Consider the following 19,406-nt stretch of genomic DNA (forward strand, 5'->3'; position numbering starts at 1 on the left):
CCCTCGGCCTCTGGTAGCAGGCAGAGGGCTTCTGAGGGCATCTCTGCTCACGATTAGCCCTGATGCTTACATCAAAGCACGTGCAGTAAGAGTTTCAGTTTCTGCCTGCAGGTGGTGAAATGGCAGCCTGTGAGCTAGATTTAAATGGCAAGTCAACTTTCTCTGTGCTTTTCAAAGATGACATTTCTGGTAGCCTGCTGTATTCTTCCCAGAGATCTCCGATTTCTTACTTTTCTACTGCTTCTTTGGGAAKAGGCTTTGCAGTTTCTCAGTCTGAAGGTCTTGATGCAGTTTCTGGTTAGTCTAGGAGAGCTGGGGCTGTCATATTGCCCTATGTTTGATAGATCTTAGTATCTGTCAAGGAGAGCAAGATAGAAAAAAGGGAAATGTGAGTCCAGTGGGAGCCTAAAAATTTCCAGGCTGAAAATGATGAAGGTGCATCAATCTGCTTGCRTAAGGGGAACCTGCTAGTCTATGGAGGAGAAAGCCACTGAGCTTTGTAACCCAAACATATGTGCAGAGCACCTGTAATGCTATAGAAACCATATGGGCTGGAAGAAGTCCCTGCRCTTTGAGCTGGGTTGCTGGGTGAATGTTCGAGGGAAGCACTGCGTATTTCGTCCAGTTTCACACCCTTGCCTAGGCATCTGCGTAGGGCAATTACCGAGACATTATATTGAGCTAGACAGAACATTAGTCTCATCTACTACCACTGCTCTTATATCAGCTGAGTAAGAAAAAGTCTGATGTAATTGATGTTTTTGGTTTCATATTGAGAATTGTTTGAGTGGCTGTGGGAATGRAGTGATAGCTTCAGGGATTTATTTTATTTGCATAACTGTTACTAGGTTACTGAGTTTCTTAATTTTTTTAAGTAGTAGTAGTAAAAAAGCAAGGAGCTGGGTAAAATTACAGAGGTGTTATTTTGAGCTCTGAGGACATACCTAAAACCATGTAAGTAGGCAAAGTTTTTTTTTTTTTTTTTTTTTTTTAGCAGAAATCTTTTCAAGCGCAATTTCATTGAGAATGTGGTGGCTAAATTCCAGGCAGTGTTTTGCAATTGCAAGTTGCAATGTTTCTAGAAAAATTACCTGGCTAATAGCAATTATCTTAGCACTGACTGTGGGAAAATGGCAGGCAGAGAGACRTGGAAATGTGGTAGGTGGAGAGAGAAGTTGCATGTTACAGGTGTAAGAACACAGGAATGAAAAAAACACTTTTGTAAAAGCAGAAAATATACCTCACTAATGTCATTTCACACTTGYACTGGGACCTGTTAAGCACAGGCATTTACAATGAAATAGTAACGAACTCCTATCTGTTGTAAGAGACTTTGCTATTCTACTTCCTGGTCTAATCTCTGTATTTGAACAGAATCACCCCTGCGAGTCTTTAGGTTGGAAAATTTCAGTACTTGTTCACAGACTAGTTCTTTCCAATCTGGACGAAATCATTCCCTTTTGGAAGCATAAATAATATTTTTCCTCAGTTTTCTACGATGCTGGAGTGTGTTCAGATCCTTTGAATAGGTTATCTTCTTCTCCAGGCCTCAGAGATAGTATTCAAAACCATTTATTCAGAAAGCTCTCAATGCAGCAGGAGGCTACTCTTTAGCACATGTGTCTGTTTCTTACATCAGTTTTATTTTTCCTTACTTCTTATGTAAACAATTTGCAACTGCAAGAACGAGAGACAACGGCCATTGTAAAATAAAATGATGATACTCATGAAATGAAAGTGATTTAGGAGACCTATTTCAGAGTGCTGGTAGACTTACAAATCAGTGAATCCTAGAAGGTATACTTTAGTCTATCTTAAGAGATGATATAATTAGTGGGAAGTATTCTGTCCACTCTGTGGTCAAGAGAGAGGGTATCTTTGAATTAAATATAAGAAACAGTTGGTAGGGAAATGAAAGCCATCTTTCTCTTCTCTGGGAGCTTAAGTATAAGGAAACCTTTCTTTTTACAAGTGCATAAACACTGAAATAATGAAACTGTCCAAGTCTCCTTGATGCCCTTGTCACTGCTTAAATATCTCACCAAAATAACACTCAAATAAAACTAATGTAAAAAAAAAAAATAAAAAGTGTGAAGAATGGAATCTACAATCAGCAAATGAGGAAAAGCTCTGCTTTTCCTGCCTGATCTCATTATTTTTCACACTTAYTTACTTTTACCTTTTACAAACGTCCAAGTGAAAAGATTGGTGTACGCCTTTTGAAAATAGATCTTGGTGCAGATACTTCAGTCCTCCCCAGATTTGCTTGGTGATGGATAAGGATGGAAGGGTGCGAAAATATTTCTTGGAGCTTCTTTAACCTTGTGCTCAGCTCCAGCTTCGTRCTACAGTTTACTTCCGGCAAATTTCTGTCCAATGTAAAATGTTTTCTGGCTGTGTGGTGTCTCAACTTCTCTCAAGCGGGGTTAGTAGCTGCTGTTGAAAAGGCAATATATTGCCCTGTGCCTTCTGGAAATTCTTTTCTATGATGAACCGTCCTTAAAGGCCAGCTTTGCCAACCACACAGTAGTTTCGCACACAAAATAATAATTTAGAGCTGCTTATGTCAAGGCCAAGAGTGAGATTCTGTACTTTTAAGACTGTTAAACGTTAAGGTAGAGTCTACAAACTTTTTACATAAACAATATTACAGGTAATATAATAAAAGTAATTACATTTTTTGATGACTATATGCTTTATGTATAGGTAGCTAATGTCACATGTTGTTTTATATTTTTATTCCAATTTACTTCAGTCAGTGCAAAGCTCAAGCAGCAGATGATGGATTTAATTATTTCTTAAAGTACAGTAAAGCCCTTTGTTATGGCAGGCACTTGTTTTGCAGTTGCAGTGGCAGTGCATCAAGGCTTTCCTTACTATCTTGATAGCAATGTTCTCCCTGAAATTGTCTCATTCTTCTGTGGTCAGGCCTAACTACGTGGTGGATCTGTCAGACCTCGGAAGAAGGTGCTCTCAAGCCCAGAAGTTCCCTCTCAAGCCCGATGTCACAGAGGAGACACTGAGTTTGTAGGAAACTTGCTTTTCTTACAGCGCTTAAGTGAGTTGGTTCCAGGTCCGTCCTGCTGGTACAGAACTGTAGCTGACACTTAGAAAGTATTTTTATACACAACCAGGTATTATATGATTTTATGGGTAATTTCTATGAGCGAGATTCACGTGATTGCGTTTTGTATCGCGTCATTGCGCTCCAGGGGTGGAGGGTCGCACATCGCCTCTCGCAGCTCGACCTTCTCCAAGGAGAAATTGTCCAGCRTTGCCTGAAGTTCTGCTTGGCAAAAGAGCTGACTGGAACAGGGAAGGCAGAGCCGGCTCTAGGGCCCGTAGCCACAGGGTGCTGCGTTTCACTTGCCACCTATTCTGACCAAAGTGGGTGACTGACTGGGCTTGGGTTCCTGTAATTTTCCTATTATATGTAAAATACATGGCATAAGGAATTATTTTTTTTAGTATTATTAAGAGTGATATTGGTTCAAGATAACTATTTCTCTAATGTGAGGATCTGAATCCTTTGAATGAAAGGAAGAAGTCACTGTAAAAAGTACAAGAGACAGAAAGCACATGTGTKTTATGACTAAAAAGCATTTATGGACTCCTTTATTTTTATTGAATTCCATGTGAATTTTACAAAAGTCTCTTCAATTTTGGAAAAAAAAATGAAGAATTATCTGTCACAAGTTAGGGAAAGGGGAAGGCAGTTAGTGACTGACTTTGTGAATGTTTCTACTTGAACTGCCATGGAACAAAGCTCAGGTTTTCTGTGTTGCGTGGATGTGTGTGCTACTAAATGGAGAAAATGGAGGACATCAAACTCATTTTCCTATGTGATGTGTCAGATAAATAAAAACTGAGCCCAATTCGGTATGATTTATAAGSAGATGCTCCTGCATACGTGCTTGCGCTGGTGTGTTTATGTACTGACACGCTCTAAGAAGTGATTCCCTCTTGGTAAAGCTTGCAAATGTTGTGCGTGCGGTCAGGTCCCACTGCGAGCGACCACCTAAAAGCGTTCGTCACCACGGGAAGCGGTGCGCTCGGGTTCCCGCTGCCGCCCTGCCGCCTGCCCGGGGCCGCGGGGCTCGGGGAGACGCAGTCACGCTGCTCCCCGCCTCGCCGGCGCCGAACGAATTCGCCTCCGCTCGTAGCCCTGGGAACCTGACGCTGCTTGCGCTCGTGCGCTTGAGACCACGCCGCTTCCTCCCTCTGATTTTGCTGTACTGTCAAGCTGGCAAAAGCCTGAATGCTTTCAATTTTTTTAAACTGGAACACAGATTATTTTCCTAGGTGGGGATCATTTGTAAAKGAATGCAAAATCCTCCCCAAAATCCGAATAGTCGTACCGCGTGCACCGAGTGTAGCGCGCCGGTCTGCAGCAGCGTTCCTGACCGGTCCTTCAGCAGGCCAGCTGGAAGCATACGGCAAAACCCGAGAGCAGCACCGACATGTCTAACCTCGTGTAAACAACTTTCCTCTGTGCAGCGGTAACTTTGGGGGCTTGCACAAAAAGGATGGCGCCGCAGTACGACTTGTCTCCCTTGCCCCCAAATCTCCTGCCTCCAGCCAAGGATTTTTGTCTTCAAGGTTTGTTGTTTTTTTTTTTGTTTTGTTTTGTTTTAAAAAAAAGTCAGCTGCTCTGAGCAGTTGCTCCAACTTACACCCCAACACTTCACCCTGGAGCCTGAAATTTGAAAGTAAAGTGTGAGAAWAGAGGCCCAAACAATGTCACCGCCTTCCAGATGAGTTCTCCTTGTTTGGAGTAAAAACAAGGACTCCCGACAACCTGGTACGGCTGCACACAGGTCACTGAGTTTTGAGAGCACCCTGTGCTCAGTGTAAGTGTTGACCATTTCTTGCTCTAGGTTTTACTACAAAATAAAAACTTGGACATTTATTTTTAAAATAAAAAAAAAAAAAACACCCTGATTAGTGTCATGAAAGCAGAGTTCAGTTTGAACTGAAAGATTTCAGTATGGTAGAATAAGAAATGTGTGTTCCTCCCTCAGTATTTTAACAAATGGGGTGAGGATTTTTTTTTTTTTTTTTAAGTTTTTTTATTTATTTATTTCCCCTCCCAGCCAGCCTTGGGCTAAGGCCAGAGCTCAGCTGGACAGGTTGTGGTGGGGGTTGCTTGCATGACTTTCCGTGTTTAAAACTGATCTTCTTTAATGCTGTAATATAGCATTAAGAGTAATATAGCTGTAAGAGTTTGGTCTTGGTATAGGGTTTCACAGATTTATCCTATCTAGCTAATAGTTTAACATATAAATAAACGGGGTCAAAGGAGAATGGGGGTTTCTGGATGTCATAATTTTTCCCTGGAATAAGTTAGCATGACCGTGTGTAAGAAAGGCTGTGGGAGATGATGCACCTAGGAGGGTTTATCCCCCACTGCTGCGCGTGCTGCTGCGTGTCTGCCCGGCCCTGGGGCTTCCTCGGGGCCGGGGCGAGCGCTTAGCTGGTGCAGGGCTGAGCGCTGCAGCCCGGGGCACAGCCGCGGGAGCCCCGGCGGAGCGTCGCCCCGCAAGGCAGCGATGGATGAAGCTGTGTGGGAGGCTCCTCTGACAGCACTGCAGGAAAAAGTCTTTTTCCACCTAATTAGTGATGCTTGCCTAATTGGCAAAGTTGATGCAGTGGTGTTTTTTTCTTTTTCTTTTTTTTTTTTTTCCTCCTCCCTGCTATGTTACAGATATACGTGGACTGCAGGGATTTCTCGATCAGGCCTCAAGGCTGGGACTTGATGTATCGTTGCAGAAAGTGGACAGAAACATCAGCAGAGTCTTTGCCAGCCTTTTCACTACCATGAAAACRGAAGAGCTGAACCGCTATCGGGACACCTTGCGAAGGGCCATCTTGCTGCTCAGCCCAAGGGGAGCCCAGACTTTTATTAACGAGGTCAGTGCCCGGTTGTTTCTACCATCTACRTTTCAGGAACATGTATGATGACTTGTGTGCTACCTTGCCAAGTTCTCAGAAGTGGCAGATTTTGACAGTGCTAGCTCGTAAGTGTCAAATCGGATTCTTTGGCAGACTCGCTTCTCCGTATAATATGCACTTGGCTGTTAAAGTAAATGGGACAGCAAGGGCCAGATGGGTGCTTCAGTATAAAATACAAGTCTGCAGGGCAGTTCTTTTTTTTAACTTGGTTGTCTTCCATACCAATGTTTTGACTTGGATTTAAGCCACTGTCTACAAGGGACCAGAAAATCTACTGCAGAATGGTAGAAATTAAACATGAAGTGCCTGGGAGTGTCATCGTTACTGTGGAAATCTCCAARCCCATGCTAAGAGGGTGTGTTATTACTGTCTGACAGCTGAATTGTGGTGTGTTTTTTTTTATCAGGTACAAAGTAGGAATTATATGTTTGTCTTTTTCTTAATGGTTTCTTGAAACCAGCGAAGCTAATTAGGACAAGGATGTAGCTGTTGGGCAATCTTGTAATTAATGTTGTGCTGTGGGCTAATTTTTGGCATTAATTAGTTTTATCTAGCTTTTTTATTATTAAATAATGAATTATTCTACTGTGCTTCATGTGTCACAGTTGAAAATGAGAGTTGGATCCTCTGTGTAACTTCAGTATATTCACTAGCTAAGAATTTGGCCTTGAAATAATTTCTTTTTAGACTTACTTGGGAGGAGACTGAACTAAGAAACTAAAATGTGGATGGACCTGTTTCCAATTATCAGTTTTGCGGCATTAAAGCCTGCTAAATTGAGGGGAAAAAAAAAAAAGTTAGCTCATGAGGTATTTTTATCATATCAGCATAAATAAAACCTCCATATTTATATTCAACTCTGATTTTTAAATTAATAGGGTTAATTTTATCTTTGATAAATGAGGCAAACGGGTAGCTTCGGAAGGGCTTAGTATAGGGGCAAATTCAACTCGTGTGTGCACGCCCAGGCATTTTCAGCGGAGGAGGGAGCGATGAGCGAGCGCTTGCCAGTGTAATTTGGTTCCAGGTATCGTAAGCTGTACGCAGCTCAGGCGGCCGTGCTCCTTGTGTTACTGCAGGCCTCTGGCCAAAATTCATCGGCGTTGCTTTTCCAGTGACTCCTAGGAAAGTGTCCAAGCGAAGTATTAAGCGGAAATCAGGGCTGGCTGCTGCCGGGGGGCGATGGTGGGAGCTACGTGYGTGCGCTGGCCGGACTCTGCTGCCCTCTTGAGCGCAGGGGCTAATGGATTAAACTGTTTTATTACTTGCTTTGCTTTAAAGCAACGCRTATTATTGGCATTAAGGCTAATGATCTTGGTATTTGTCCAGATCCCTGCAGGAGTTTAACTGTGGGCAGAAATGAAAAGTAATTTATTTGGCAATCTTCCTGTATTGAATCTTGATTGATTCAGATAAGCTTTATGAAAAAAAAATCTAAGCCTTAGAAAGGGGCTCTCCAAAGGCTCGAGATGCGAGGTGCTCGGCGTAGGGAGCAATCCTGTGCTTAGGTTTCTTGGAGTTATGGAGCAACTGTGATTCCTCACTGCCAGAGGCWGTACGTGCTGCTGATCGTCTACAGCATGGAATAACAACTTTCAGCTGAAATGAAATATTCTTATGCAGTTTGCAGAAATGCATCACTCACAACATGTAGCAGTAGAAAGTAAGTCCCTTCACMACTTATATGTTTCTGTAGTTACTAAATATTTCATGCTATAGGTCAAGTAATGACTAGAACTGGATTGCTAGCAATATTGCATCTTAGAAGTTGCTTGAGATTTTGAAACAATTCCTCTTTTCAGATTTGGGAAAAATCTGGATCTCAGAAAATTCKAAGTAGGAATCTGAGAAGAAAATTCAAAGACTTTCGTTTTTATATTCTTGGCATATTTCTTTTTTTTTCTATTTTAGCTCAAGTTTAAAAATTTGAGAACAAAAAGAAGGAATTGGGTATAGAGCTTTATTTCTATAAGTTTTTGGAATTGGAAAATTCCATATAAAAAGAGGTTCCTTATTAATGTTTTTGGTTGTGAGGAGCTGGTATTTTCTACTGGGGAAAAATGTCTCTGAAAAACTCCGACCAGATGTATTAAAGTCTGTCGGATAATATGTCTTCGTTTTTAAAAAAGCAAACAAGAAGGAACCTGAGGGGCTGCCCACAGGCCCTCCTGTGGAATGCAAAGCACAAAAATAGGAGAATAGGAGACGTTCCCAGACAGTGTCTGGATCGTGAACCCTGATATGAATAGTTTTAACAGCATTTTCTAAGGGCAGTTCATAGACATCACCTGTCTGAAGCTGGCACTTGCTTCCTTTRCCTGCTTAGTTTGCAAGTGATAGATGTTTCCCTCTAAAAATCTGGATCCAGATTTCAGTGCTGCTCATCAGACTGGGCCAGAGGTACAGTGTTTGTCTTTGGATGCATGGAGTTGGCGGGCAGCTCTGTCATCTCGTGGGCGCTGAAGTACCTAAAGCCTGGAAGCGCTCGTTTGTACGATTATGTCTTTTGCTTAGCTTTTATTTAGGCATCATTTTTACTTTGCTGACTTAGTATCCTCAAAGCCTGGTTCTGTGGTATGTTAGACTTGCTGCATCAGAGATTATTGGCACTTCTGTAAGTTTTCAAGATTTATTACTTYGGTAAAACTGCTTTGAATGTTCTGGGAGAGAGCAAGAGAAATGTTTTCAGTGGGGTAGGCATAAACATGGAATCAGCATTCATTAGAAAACAGAAGATAAACACGTTTACAAAACGTTAGCTACCACAAGTTTTGCATTAAAAAGTCACTTTGGGATTAAAGCAAACCTAATCTGAAGAGAGTGTGTCCTTCCTTAATCATTTTGAGAAGAGTGTTCCTTCCTTGGCCTGCAGAAATCCTTGATGCATTTGGCCCGTTGCCATCGTTCACTTTATATGCAAAATAAGGTTGAGGATGCGACAGCAAAAACAGTCGTGTGTTGCGAGGACGAGACGGCGACGTCCCTGCAAGGCAACGCGCGGGAGGAAGAGCGGGACGAGGGCGGCTGGGAAGGAGGTGAACTCTTCTGGCTGTTCTGCTGCTCCCTTCGGCCCGGGCAGCASGGTCTGAGCCTCGAAAGGCGCCCGCGGGGGCGGCCACGCTTCCCGCGCCGCCCCCGCTGGCTGGTGGGCGCTTGKTTTTGGTTGCAAGTCGAAGTATGTTTGTGCAGAGTCCTTCTATCATTAGAGGCTCTTYGCTACGTGGTGACATCAGTATGTGGGAAACGGTTCAAGGAGAGGTGACAAAAAACAAGGAAAGGACGGGACAGGACGACCCGCGACGGCAGGTTGCGGGAACACGCTATGTACGGCCTGCCGGAGGGAGCACAACTGACACAGTTGAGAGGAAGCATCGTGAGAGGAGGAGGAACTACGGTCCTCGGGGTGGTCTGTAGTAAGTAATGACCTGCAGCTAACCAGGGAGGTTTTCTAGCAGTGAGATCAATTAGCTAACGGGASGTCAGCGAGGCTTCGTTGTCCGGGGCGGTCAGGAGGGCGCTAGATAAAACGTAGCGAAGTGGTCCTTCCTGAACAAGTTTGGAGGATGTTCTAGGTGACCCAGGGTCTTTCTGAAGACCTATCAGAGTTCGTGTGTGAATAAATTGGTCCCTACTGTGTACGGCATGTTTGAAGAGGAGGAAGAGATCTTTTGTTTGAGTGCTTCTTAGGTTTCCTGATGTAAGTCTGGAGTMACAATTAGTTGTTGAGGATTTCTTTGGGTTATGTATTTTAATGAGATTTTTCTTTGCAGCTGTAGGTAGTGTTAGTTGCTTTATAGACTTAAATCATCCCATTTTCTAATGTTAACACACTTACAGCCTCTGTTTTACTGGTTTATGAAAGTAACAAGGTTGCAGGGAGTTACTGAGCTGAAAAGAGAAGGAAGTTTTTGCTTTACAAAACCTTCTTTAACCCAACGTAGCTTGGATTTTGCCAGCTTCGGTGAAGTGCAAAGTATTTCYATTTGAACGTGTCTTAGAGAATATCATTATTTGTGAGTCTGTCCTGCTGGTAAGCGTACTGTAGTAAGGTGACTGGTAATACGCTCATCACTGCAGCATGCCAGGTCAGAGTGGAGCTCTTTGCAAGTTGTGTTGCCTGGTGCTGTAAAAAAAAGTCAAAGTTGTAAATAATAAAAGAGAGCAGATTAATTGCATTAAAAAAAACTAATGCTAAACCCCTCTTTCCATGCAGAATCTCTCAGGTTTACCTGAGGCACTAAAAATCCACTGGCAATTGAAGTTATCGGCTTCCTGGACAATACCAGTGCTGTTAAATAGCTGTCATTTATCTCTGCTCTCCTTCCATAGTCACCCCTATGTCCTCACTGGAAAGCGAGGATCGATCTCTGTTTCTCTTTTATGCTGGTTGTGCGAGTAGCTGGCTCCCGGAGCCTTCCCCCCGCTCGAGAACGGCGCTCGGGGCCTCGCTTTTTCCTCCTCCGGCTGGGGACGTGCCATTACGTGTCTGTAGCTGCAGGAATTGTTTACGACGTCTCGAATGCTCTGCACCTGCTAGGAACTCTGTGAAATGGTTCTTCGCAAGAAGCAAAGACACTTATTTTGTAGAGTTTAACAGGACATAAAGTTTAATATTAATTTTCTGGCACTATACATTTAGTATTGTTATACATCTTTTTTGTATTTGTTATAAACGTTCAGCATACCAGCCTGTATCTCTGTTCTCCATACAGCATACAAACATCTTGAAATATTGTTAAATAATTTAGGTGAAAAATACTATCCTTTGTTTGCTTTTAGAGGGTAATTTCTTTGTTTAAATAACTGGTAGCGATTTGTGTGTGTGCTGGTAACAGAGTTGTAGGAATAATAAAATTCTTCTTTCAATAGTTTACATTAAAATATACCAGCTATTTTCTAAATCCTCCTCTGATCTGTTTTGGATTTTTTTTGTTTGTTTGTTTTTGTGCTTCTCAGAAGTAAAGTTTCATCTGGTATTGCTGACATTTGCAAYGCAATAAGACTCTTTGAGTCTCTCTATTATTCTCTAAAGAGAATAATAATTAAAATTAAAAAACAAAAAACCTTATTAAACTACTTAAACCTAAACTGAAAACAAAACCTCCCATTTCAGATAAATTGGCTTAAAAGCAGATTTTCTTCTGTTGGACCAAAACAAACAAACAAAAAATTATATTGCTYTGTTAGTAATCCAAGCTATGGGATTACTGCAAGATTTTTTTCTGGAATAATCATTTATGCTGTTACAGATTTTCAGGCACTGTGAAGAGAAAAAAATCATAATTCAGTGAACGAATTATTAGTTATGAATTGCTCACGTGACTTCATGCAAATGACATTCATCTTACTACTACAGTTGTCTTCAAGTGATTATAATTTTAGGAATCCTCCTTGATCGTCTCAGCTCATAACGCTGCATCAACTTTTGAAGCTGAATGTTACAGTTCTGAGCAACACGAGGCTTGCATCCAATTTGTGTGTCTCTAACAGTAAATGACAAGAGTTCTGTGAGGCCTTCGGGGTCAGTTGAGAGACAATTATGGACACTGAGTACATTGGCAGGAGTTGCAGAAAATCCTTATGAATCTAAAAACTGCTTTACTAGCAGTCTTATTACGCCCTTGAATACCAGTAATAGTAYGACTGGTCTGAAGGAACAGCGTTTCAGCTCGTGTTTTGAATCTGATGACTGGGTACTTATATGCAGGGGAACATTCATTTCTAAATGCTGTTAAACATGTGCGTGCAGGATCTGGGCATGCTCCTGCCCTCCTGGCGGGGCAGGCATCAGCTCACGCCAGCGCAGAGGTGGGGAGTTGGAGACTGCGGGTAACTGTGTAGCAGCATCTTTGCCGCAGTAACGTTGCTGGTGTGGAAAGTGGTGGGAAAGGCAGAATAGCTAATGAAAGGGAGGGMGAGGAAGTGCAAATCATCACAGCAAAAGTACAAGAAACAGCAATAAACTCAAGAATTCTAGAGAGGGAAAAAGGGCTCCTAACAGCATGGTTCTGGGAGTGGGTGTCTTAAAAACAACTGTCACTTGTGAATAGTGACTGGAGACTAACTGATATAACCCTGAAGTTTAGCTGAGGAGAAAAGGAAGCTCATGCCAAGCAACCGTTGGGTCATTAATCTAAGCACAGCAGCCTGCTCTGAAGGAAAGAGTAATTAGCAAAGTGTATGTATGTGGAAAGAAAAGCCGTATCATGGAAATGTGGTTGGGGTTTGCTAAGCAGATAATTTTAGATGACCCTGTAAGATAGTTACAGGACAAGGTATACAACTTTAGTTCAAGAGGGAGAGAGTGGAAATGAGAATAATGTGAGAGAACTACCTAAAGGGGAGATCGCAGTAGTACTGAAAAGGAAGCCTTGGACTAGTGGCAATTTCTAGTGAAGTCTCTCTGAGATCAGTATTGCATCAGTTCCTTTAATACTTTCATTAATGACCTTGGTCAAAAATAATTAAAGAGCTGATGCTGAAATTGCTGAAGAGTCAATGGTATTATTTCTCTGTAGAGGGAAAGTCAAAGCGTCATCTCTGTGGAAGAGGTTGAATTCTGACACAGAAAAACCTGAATGGTATGAGGAGTTGGAGTAAATATATTAAGAAGGGACTATTTTGAATTGGTGTAGAAACAGAACTACCAGATGCTGCAGAAGAGACAAGTAGCCTTGCTGTAGGWCCACTAAATGGAGGAAAAGCTAAGAAACTGGTGCTGTGGAAGAATCAGGTGGCCCTTTGAAGAGGGGGAGGAAAACAAACCCCAAAATCTAGGCAGGAACTAAAACAAAACTCTACGCGTAGGTGAGAGTGCTGATAAACAACCTAATKGGATCTTTGCTAGGCAAGACTCTTGGGGAACAAGTGTGTTGTGCAAAGGTACAGCTCTAGGAGGTAGGATCTAATGAGGCCACCTTCTTAGGGAGAGCTACAGAGCATGGTGTGGTGCCATGAAAACATTTCTGAGACTGTTCAGAAACAAGAATCGACATACCTGCAATAGTGCACTTACACCCAGGCTGATTTATTCTTTGAAGCTCATGTTTCTATGTAAAGATACTATCACACTCAGTTCGTATTCTGAGTAAAAGATTTGAGAAAGATGGTTGACTGGAAGCTTGTAGGTTCCTGTGCCTGGATAAAGGTGGAGAAGATGGCCGGTCTTTCTGTCTAGATAAAGATTACTTCTGTGGTGTGCTGTCTTGATTTCGACAAGCTGTAATCTTTAGAATGTACCTGAACACTTTGGGCGTTATATTTAATTCTTCTTGGATGTCCTAGAGTAATGGTGGTTTACTGGATTTCAAAACTGCCTTACCTGAGTTTGCATCATTACTGTTATCTCCAAGGAGTTTCATTTTGTAAGGAACAGCAGATTATCATGTTGGAGATCAAATCCTAGATAGTGATAAGGATCAACTCTTACAAGATTTCAAAGCATCTTTCTAAGGTATGTCCTAACTTAGACTTAAAAAAAACAAAACAAAAAAAAAATACCAGTAAGGACTTCACTTAATCCTCCTGCAGATTTTGGAGAACCCTGGATTTTACACAGTATCTCTTCTTTGTGTGTTAGCCTCTGTTCTTTTTCTAGCGTGTCTGTCATCACATCTGGTCATTCTGTGGCTGCATTTGCTCAAGGAGTTTAGTAGCCCATTTCTGTGAAACACGCCACTCGGTGAACATTCAGTTAACCTAAATGTGCAATGGGCTAGTTCATCCCTCAGGATCAGTGGCCTGGCATTAGATGCAAATGCCAGGACCAGCGTTCATTTGTCTGTCTTTGAGTGTAACTCTTCCTAGGGCTCGGTTGGCAGCAGCAGGAGCTAGGTCCAAATTTAGGAGAAYGTGGACTCGTGTGCTCATGCAGATATCTGGGAAGAGTCGGCTAAACCTTCTGTGCTCAGTAAGCTAACTTTTTCTCACTTGCGAATACACGAATGAGCTGGTTTACAAAAAGTACCTTTTTAAAGGGAGAAAAGAAAAACACTGCTACAGGAGATARATGGGTAACATACACTATTCGTTTTCGTCGAGAGTCCTCTGCTCTGCTATGGCAACTGCTAGACCAATTGGTTGCTTTCCCGCTCCTGCAGTAACATCAGCTCCTGTTCAGATCCTGCAGGGTGGAAACTTCCAGTCAAGCTAATGATGATTTTGAAGTGTAAACTGATTCTTTTTCTAGTCCTTGCTCTGCTCCATTAACTCCTTTTTGCCAGTGGTTTCTGTAATTTCAACCCTGAGTGTGAATGCAGAGAGCACCCGGAACAAAGATGATCCTTTTGTGTTAAAAGGGGCTCTTATGCAGATTCTTTTAAGTCTRATCTTCCTGAAGTTTTAAACAACTTCTCTCGCATCACAACACAAGGGAACTCTGAAATAAAATCTCCTTTTTGTTCTACCATGCAACTTCTGCACTGCAGTGCTGGAAGCCGTGACCTCAGGACACCGTGGTCCTCACGCCAGGCACGCTTAGGCGTACAAGTAGCTGGCGGAGGTTATTGTACATTTCTGCAATCAGATTTCTCCATTTTATGATATACCTGTTCTTTAACAGAAAATCTCTTCAAAGATGTGTAAAATAAGTGTCTCKGGCCTACTGATTAGTCCCATAAATGCATCTTCTCTTTGCTAGATACCTGCAAGATATGCATCCTTTCTGGACTCTTCTCTGTGATGTGCTTGCTCGGGGTTGGAAAAGTTGTGGCATTTTATTTGCCTCAGGCCATAACCAGCGGGCTTACGGAAGGGTCCCTGTGTCCTGAGGTGGTGCCACAGCTTGCTCCCTACCAAGAGCGCCTCTTTGCCTGCTTTGGCCTCCTGGGCGGATAGCTCGGATAGTTGAGGTAGCTAAAGCGGCGCGGGTGCCCCCGAGGAGGGACCGGAATCGCTCCCGTGCTGCGGGAGCAGCGGGGGCGGGCTGCCCCGYGCGGAGAGCTGGGCTGGTGCCCCTGTCCCGTCGCGCCTTCCTTTTCCGCACGGGTATCCTGCCCTGGGCGCCGTGCGTTCCTCAGTCGTGTCACGGCTCCAGGGGCACGGGCTGTTCTCTTCTGATAGCTTCAAAAATAAGTTTGACTGCATGTTCTAACAGAGGTACTTTAGCATATAAAATTATACAGAGTTGTAAACAGTTTGACCAGGCTTGCTACRTTCTGTACTTTCCTGTTAATGCTGAGAGCGTTCCTGGCGTTGTTTACGGGATACAGTCCTATCACGTCGTTATGAGGAGAAAAACTACCAGGCCTGGGTGTTCTGTTGTTTTTTTTCTCTTTACTTTTGCTTTATTGTGCTTTTTTTTTAAAAAAAAAAAAAAAAAAAAAGGAAAGAAAATCTTGATTAAGTTTCTTCTGACTTGCTCAGTGTGTGTGCATAGATCTGTTTTACAGGATTTTTTTTCTTGCAAGTGGAAGAACAGAAATTGAGATGATTGTTCTTTCTGACGAGCTACTTCAAAGTTTGCGATGGAGTTGTGTGTGGTGAGTTGCGTACCAAAGAACTGACTGGCAAATATGAGGCAATTTCACGATATTTTGATATTGTAGCTATGCTAGATATTGCAGGGCTAAGAGATGCTAGCAGCTTTCTTCTTAATAGCTTGCAGCTTTCTGGGCAATGTGCAGTGTGAATTTGGATAGTTATTTCGTTGCAGGCGTTTGGTTGCTAAGGTGTACAGTTCAATAGCTGCATTTGCTATAAGGGTATTAGTGTTAAAGACATGCAATGGAGAGGCTGACCAAATTGTCCAAACACTTTAACTTTTAATTGTCTTGTGAGCTACATTAGTTTTCACTTTTCATTAATTTTCCTTTTTCATTTTCTTTATTAATTTGCTCACCCACTGTTGTTATTTCATCTTTTCTGAATCTCGCTGTCAAACAAGCTGAACAGCCCGGTGCRGAGTAGGGCTGTTCAGATGGGATGGCCTTGGAAAAGCCGACGTGGCCGTACGGAGCACGGCAGTGGGGTGCAGAGGGTGACGCTGCAGTCACCCTAACAGCAGTCAATGTGTTTCGCCTTCCAGCGTAGCCCCGTGTTAACACGGGCAGCCCCAGAAGCAGGTCTCTCTCTGCACAGATTCGACCTAAAGATTGGGAGGTTGAAGCTATCKGTAAGGACTGCGTTTGTTTTTCTTTCAAAAGAAGAGATTAATGGCTTGAAAGCACAGAAACGCCGTACTGGGCCGCATAGGTGCTTCACCTTCCTTAGGACCCTGTCTTTAATAGCATCCRTTATCAGCTTTGGAAAGAGCTGAGACGGGAAAACTCTCTAGTAGACACTCATAAAACAAGACTACAGGGAAGGGAAGGAAAAAAACAAAAAGCCAAAACCCCAAACACTTTCACATCTGAAGACTGTTTTTTTCCAAGTTATTTTATTTCAGATCATTCATCTGACTCCTGGAACACTGTGCAATTTAAAGATAAGGATTATATATATATTTCTTTAATGTGGTGGAAAGTTAAATTAAATACTCTGACATATCTGTGGTCATTATAATACACAAATATATGCAAAATGTTTCTCTAACATACTGTAAATCTGCAGATGACTTTATCATTCCTAGCAAGGATAATTTTCTGCAATTTAGGTATAATTTACCAGAAAGCAGAGATTACTAATTAATTATGGCTGATTAATTTTTAAATATGTTCCTGCATTTGCATTTCATCATTCTACCAATGTTTGAACTTTAGCAGAGGCAGTACAAGTATGTAAGAAAACGTGTCTGCCTTATAAAAATCAGACAAATATAAGGGCCATATAAGAACTATTTGCCACTTTCCGTTTTCACTCTTTCATACAAATTCAGTGTCATGGGCTCATCTCGTTCCTCACTTCAGAGCTTATGAAGGAAGGCCCTTTATCCTGAGAAGGGATGAGCAATAATTGCTTAAAATAATTTGCACCTGTTTAGCATCTTTTCAGATGAGGTTTCTAATCACTTTCAGTGGGTGAAATAAAAGGTTATTTACTTATTTTTAGATTGAAAATGATTTGGAAAATGAAGTAAGCTTTCGCTAATTGCTTGCAGGATACAGTCCAGCATAAGATCAAAGCTTGGGCAAGATGTGCCTGACTGATCTGAGGTTAATGCTGAGCAATGTGTCCTGGGCCTGAAGTGCAGCTTCTTAGAGTGAAATGTAGGCATTGGAAGTGAGGATAGTTAGCATATATTTGATGTGACAGATAGCAAGGGAGCTACTGAAGCAATGTAAAGAGTGAAATAATCAAAACGAGGAGCCAGAAGTCCTCTTTGCAGCAGAAGTCCCTGTGAGATACGAAAAGTGCTTACATTTCTTCAGGTCAGAGAGATGAGCTGTGTACAGACGGGTAAGAAGAATTGCTTTTTGAAAAGGTTTTGTCTAACGAATGCGTAAGACTTTGGAGCTGGCCTGGCTGGGAGGCCCTGGGAGGAGCCCGAGCCCGGGATGAYGCCTGGACTGCGGTCTGGACTGGCAGGTTGGACGTTCTGGTGGGAYGGGCTCCCTTCTGCCTCAAGGGGAGGCCTGTGGTGTGCCCGTTATCCACGTGCTGCCCGCGASCTGTGTCCGGGAAACRGGCTAACGATGGGCGCTGGGCGMTGGGYGCTGGGCGCAGCGTGCAAGCTGTCACGCAGCAGGAGAGCGGGAGCTCACCTGCCTATAGGTGGTGGTGGAGTTTTGCGTGATGCGCTGTCCTCCAGCCAGCAGGAAGCTATAGATCAGAAGGCAGCAGAGATTTTTCAACTTGTGGTTGTTTTTTTTTGTTTGTTTTGTTTTATGAAACAAATGGCAAAGTGGAGAATTCCTTCGTTTTAGTGTTAGCGAGTAAAGGGGACAGTTTTCCAGGGTTTTATGGATCATTTCTTTCGCAGTGCAAGTTCTGAGGGAATAAAATAATCTCAGCTCCGATAGTCTCACCTGTGGGGCAGAACGTAAACTCTGTGTCATTAGAACTATTTTTAATGCAGTTTTAATTTTTATTAATGTCTTTCTACTGGAAGAAGCTTCAAGCAAAAGTTTTTGTGGAAGGAAATGCAGTCATGTTTCCATAGACATATTTGCTGTTTTTCAGACTAATGGTATAGGACTTTGATGGTTTTATTCAATGCTTTTTTTCTTTTCTTTTCTTTTCTTTTTTTAGAGTTTTATTAAAAAAAACAAGAAACCTATATTCATAATTTTTTTCAAGAATCACATGTGTATGTCGCAGTGGGACTAAAACGCCTGATGCTGTGGCAGGTTTTGTTGAGGCAGGTACCTAAMGATCGTCCGTAAAACACACAAAACGTGCTGTGGAGACAAAGGATTGTTAGTCTCCGTTTTCCAGCTGGGAGATGGGGTTACGGAGAAAGTAGCAATTTACTGAATTTTCTGGAAACGAGGAGTGAACTCCTGAATGTGAGACCAAGACCTTGCCCGAAAGGCCGTCCTTGCGTTTGATGCTGCCAGCTCCCCCTTCGCTGCCGCTGGCGGTCCTCTCGCTCCAGTGCCGCCGGCTCAGRCGCGCGGCCTTAGCCCGTACGCACTGTGTCACGTTTAACTCTCCTCAGATGGTGCCTGCTGGTCTTASTTTCAGATAAATAATGCGACCTGCACAGAAAGCCCTACAGAGCATTTAAAGAGTGGCTCAGGTAACTTTTGTAATTCGTGTTTTTATTTATTGAATTGAGTCCTTTCATTGTAAYGGAGTTATAGTTTGCTATAGACCACACTCAGTGGATGAGATCAGGTTGTTTGGCACGGACCCATCCGTTCAACTTGGAGCAATCAGATTAAAAAGCTTTGCACTTTATTAATGTGTGTGCAAATAGTGATTGAATTCCAAGGACACTCTTTAGGAAAGCACCTTAAGTGATCAGTCTTGATACCTAATTCATGTTTTGTTTCCAACTTGTATTTCTCTTAGAAAAAAAATCTAATTAAAATTATTTTTGGATTATATTGAAAAGGAAAAACCCCAAAGCTTTAAATACGATGATGACTTTGCATGTTTAATGAAAATATCTTGGCTTGAAAATACTTCATCTCCCGACATGTTTTCCAATAAAACTATTATTAAAGAGTATGGGGAATACTTTGAGATGTGCACCACTACATAAAAAAATGATCAAACAAGCAAAAAAAAATAAAAATAAAATAAACCAAACCCAACAATGTTCATTTTTTAAACTGTATGAGCATTTCAGAATACTTTAAAAATCAATGTCAGTTCTGAATGCATCTTAATTTAAAGTTAGCACAACTTAGCAAATAGAGCACTTCAGCCAGCATACAACTMTGAATACTTAATAATTAATGCAGTTTGAGTCAGACTTGTCCCTGATTGCTCACAGAGCCACAATCCGTAGCTCCCCCGATTGTAAACTTTTGATAGCTTTTAATCATAGAAATCAARTACTATAATAATTTGTCTGAACCTAATTAATATACCTTTAGTTGTCCAAAGCAGTTTGCAACCCTGCATGTACC

The 19,406-nt window shown here is 42.1% G+C and overlaps 1 protein-coding gene across 1 annotated transcript in view; it reads left to right on the forward strand.

Annotated features, from left to right (window-relative positions):
* GRID1 (glutamate ionotropic receptor delta type subunit 1) overlaps window positions 1-19,406 on the forward strand; it is a 492,844-nt gene that overhangs the window by 269,039 nt on the left and 204,399 nt on the right. Inside the window, exon 3 of the mRNA XM_085323688.1 lies at window positions 5,705-5,910. Within this exon, the coding sequence (XP_085179814.1) occupies window positions 5,705-5,910 (206 nt within the window). The remainder of the gene's footprint in view (window positions 1-5,704; window positions 5,911-19,406) is intronic.

Source organism: Rhea americana, unplaced genomic scaffold (genome assembly GCF_003343005.1).
Source record: "Rhea americana isolate MKP2758 unplaced genomic scaffold, rheAme1 scaffold_86, whole genome shotgun sequence".
Classification (NCBI taxonomy): Eukaryota; Metazoa; Chordata; class Aves; order Rheiformes; family Rheidae; genus Rhea; species Rhea americana.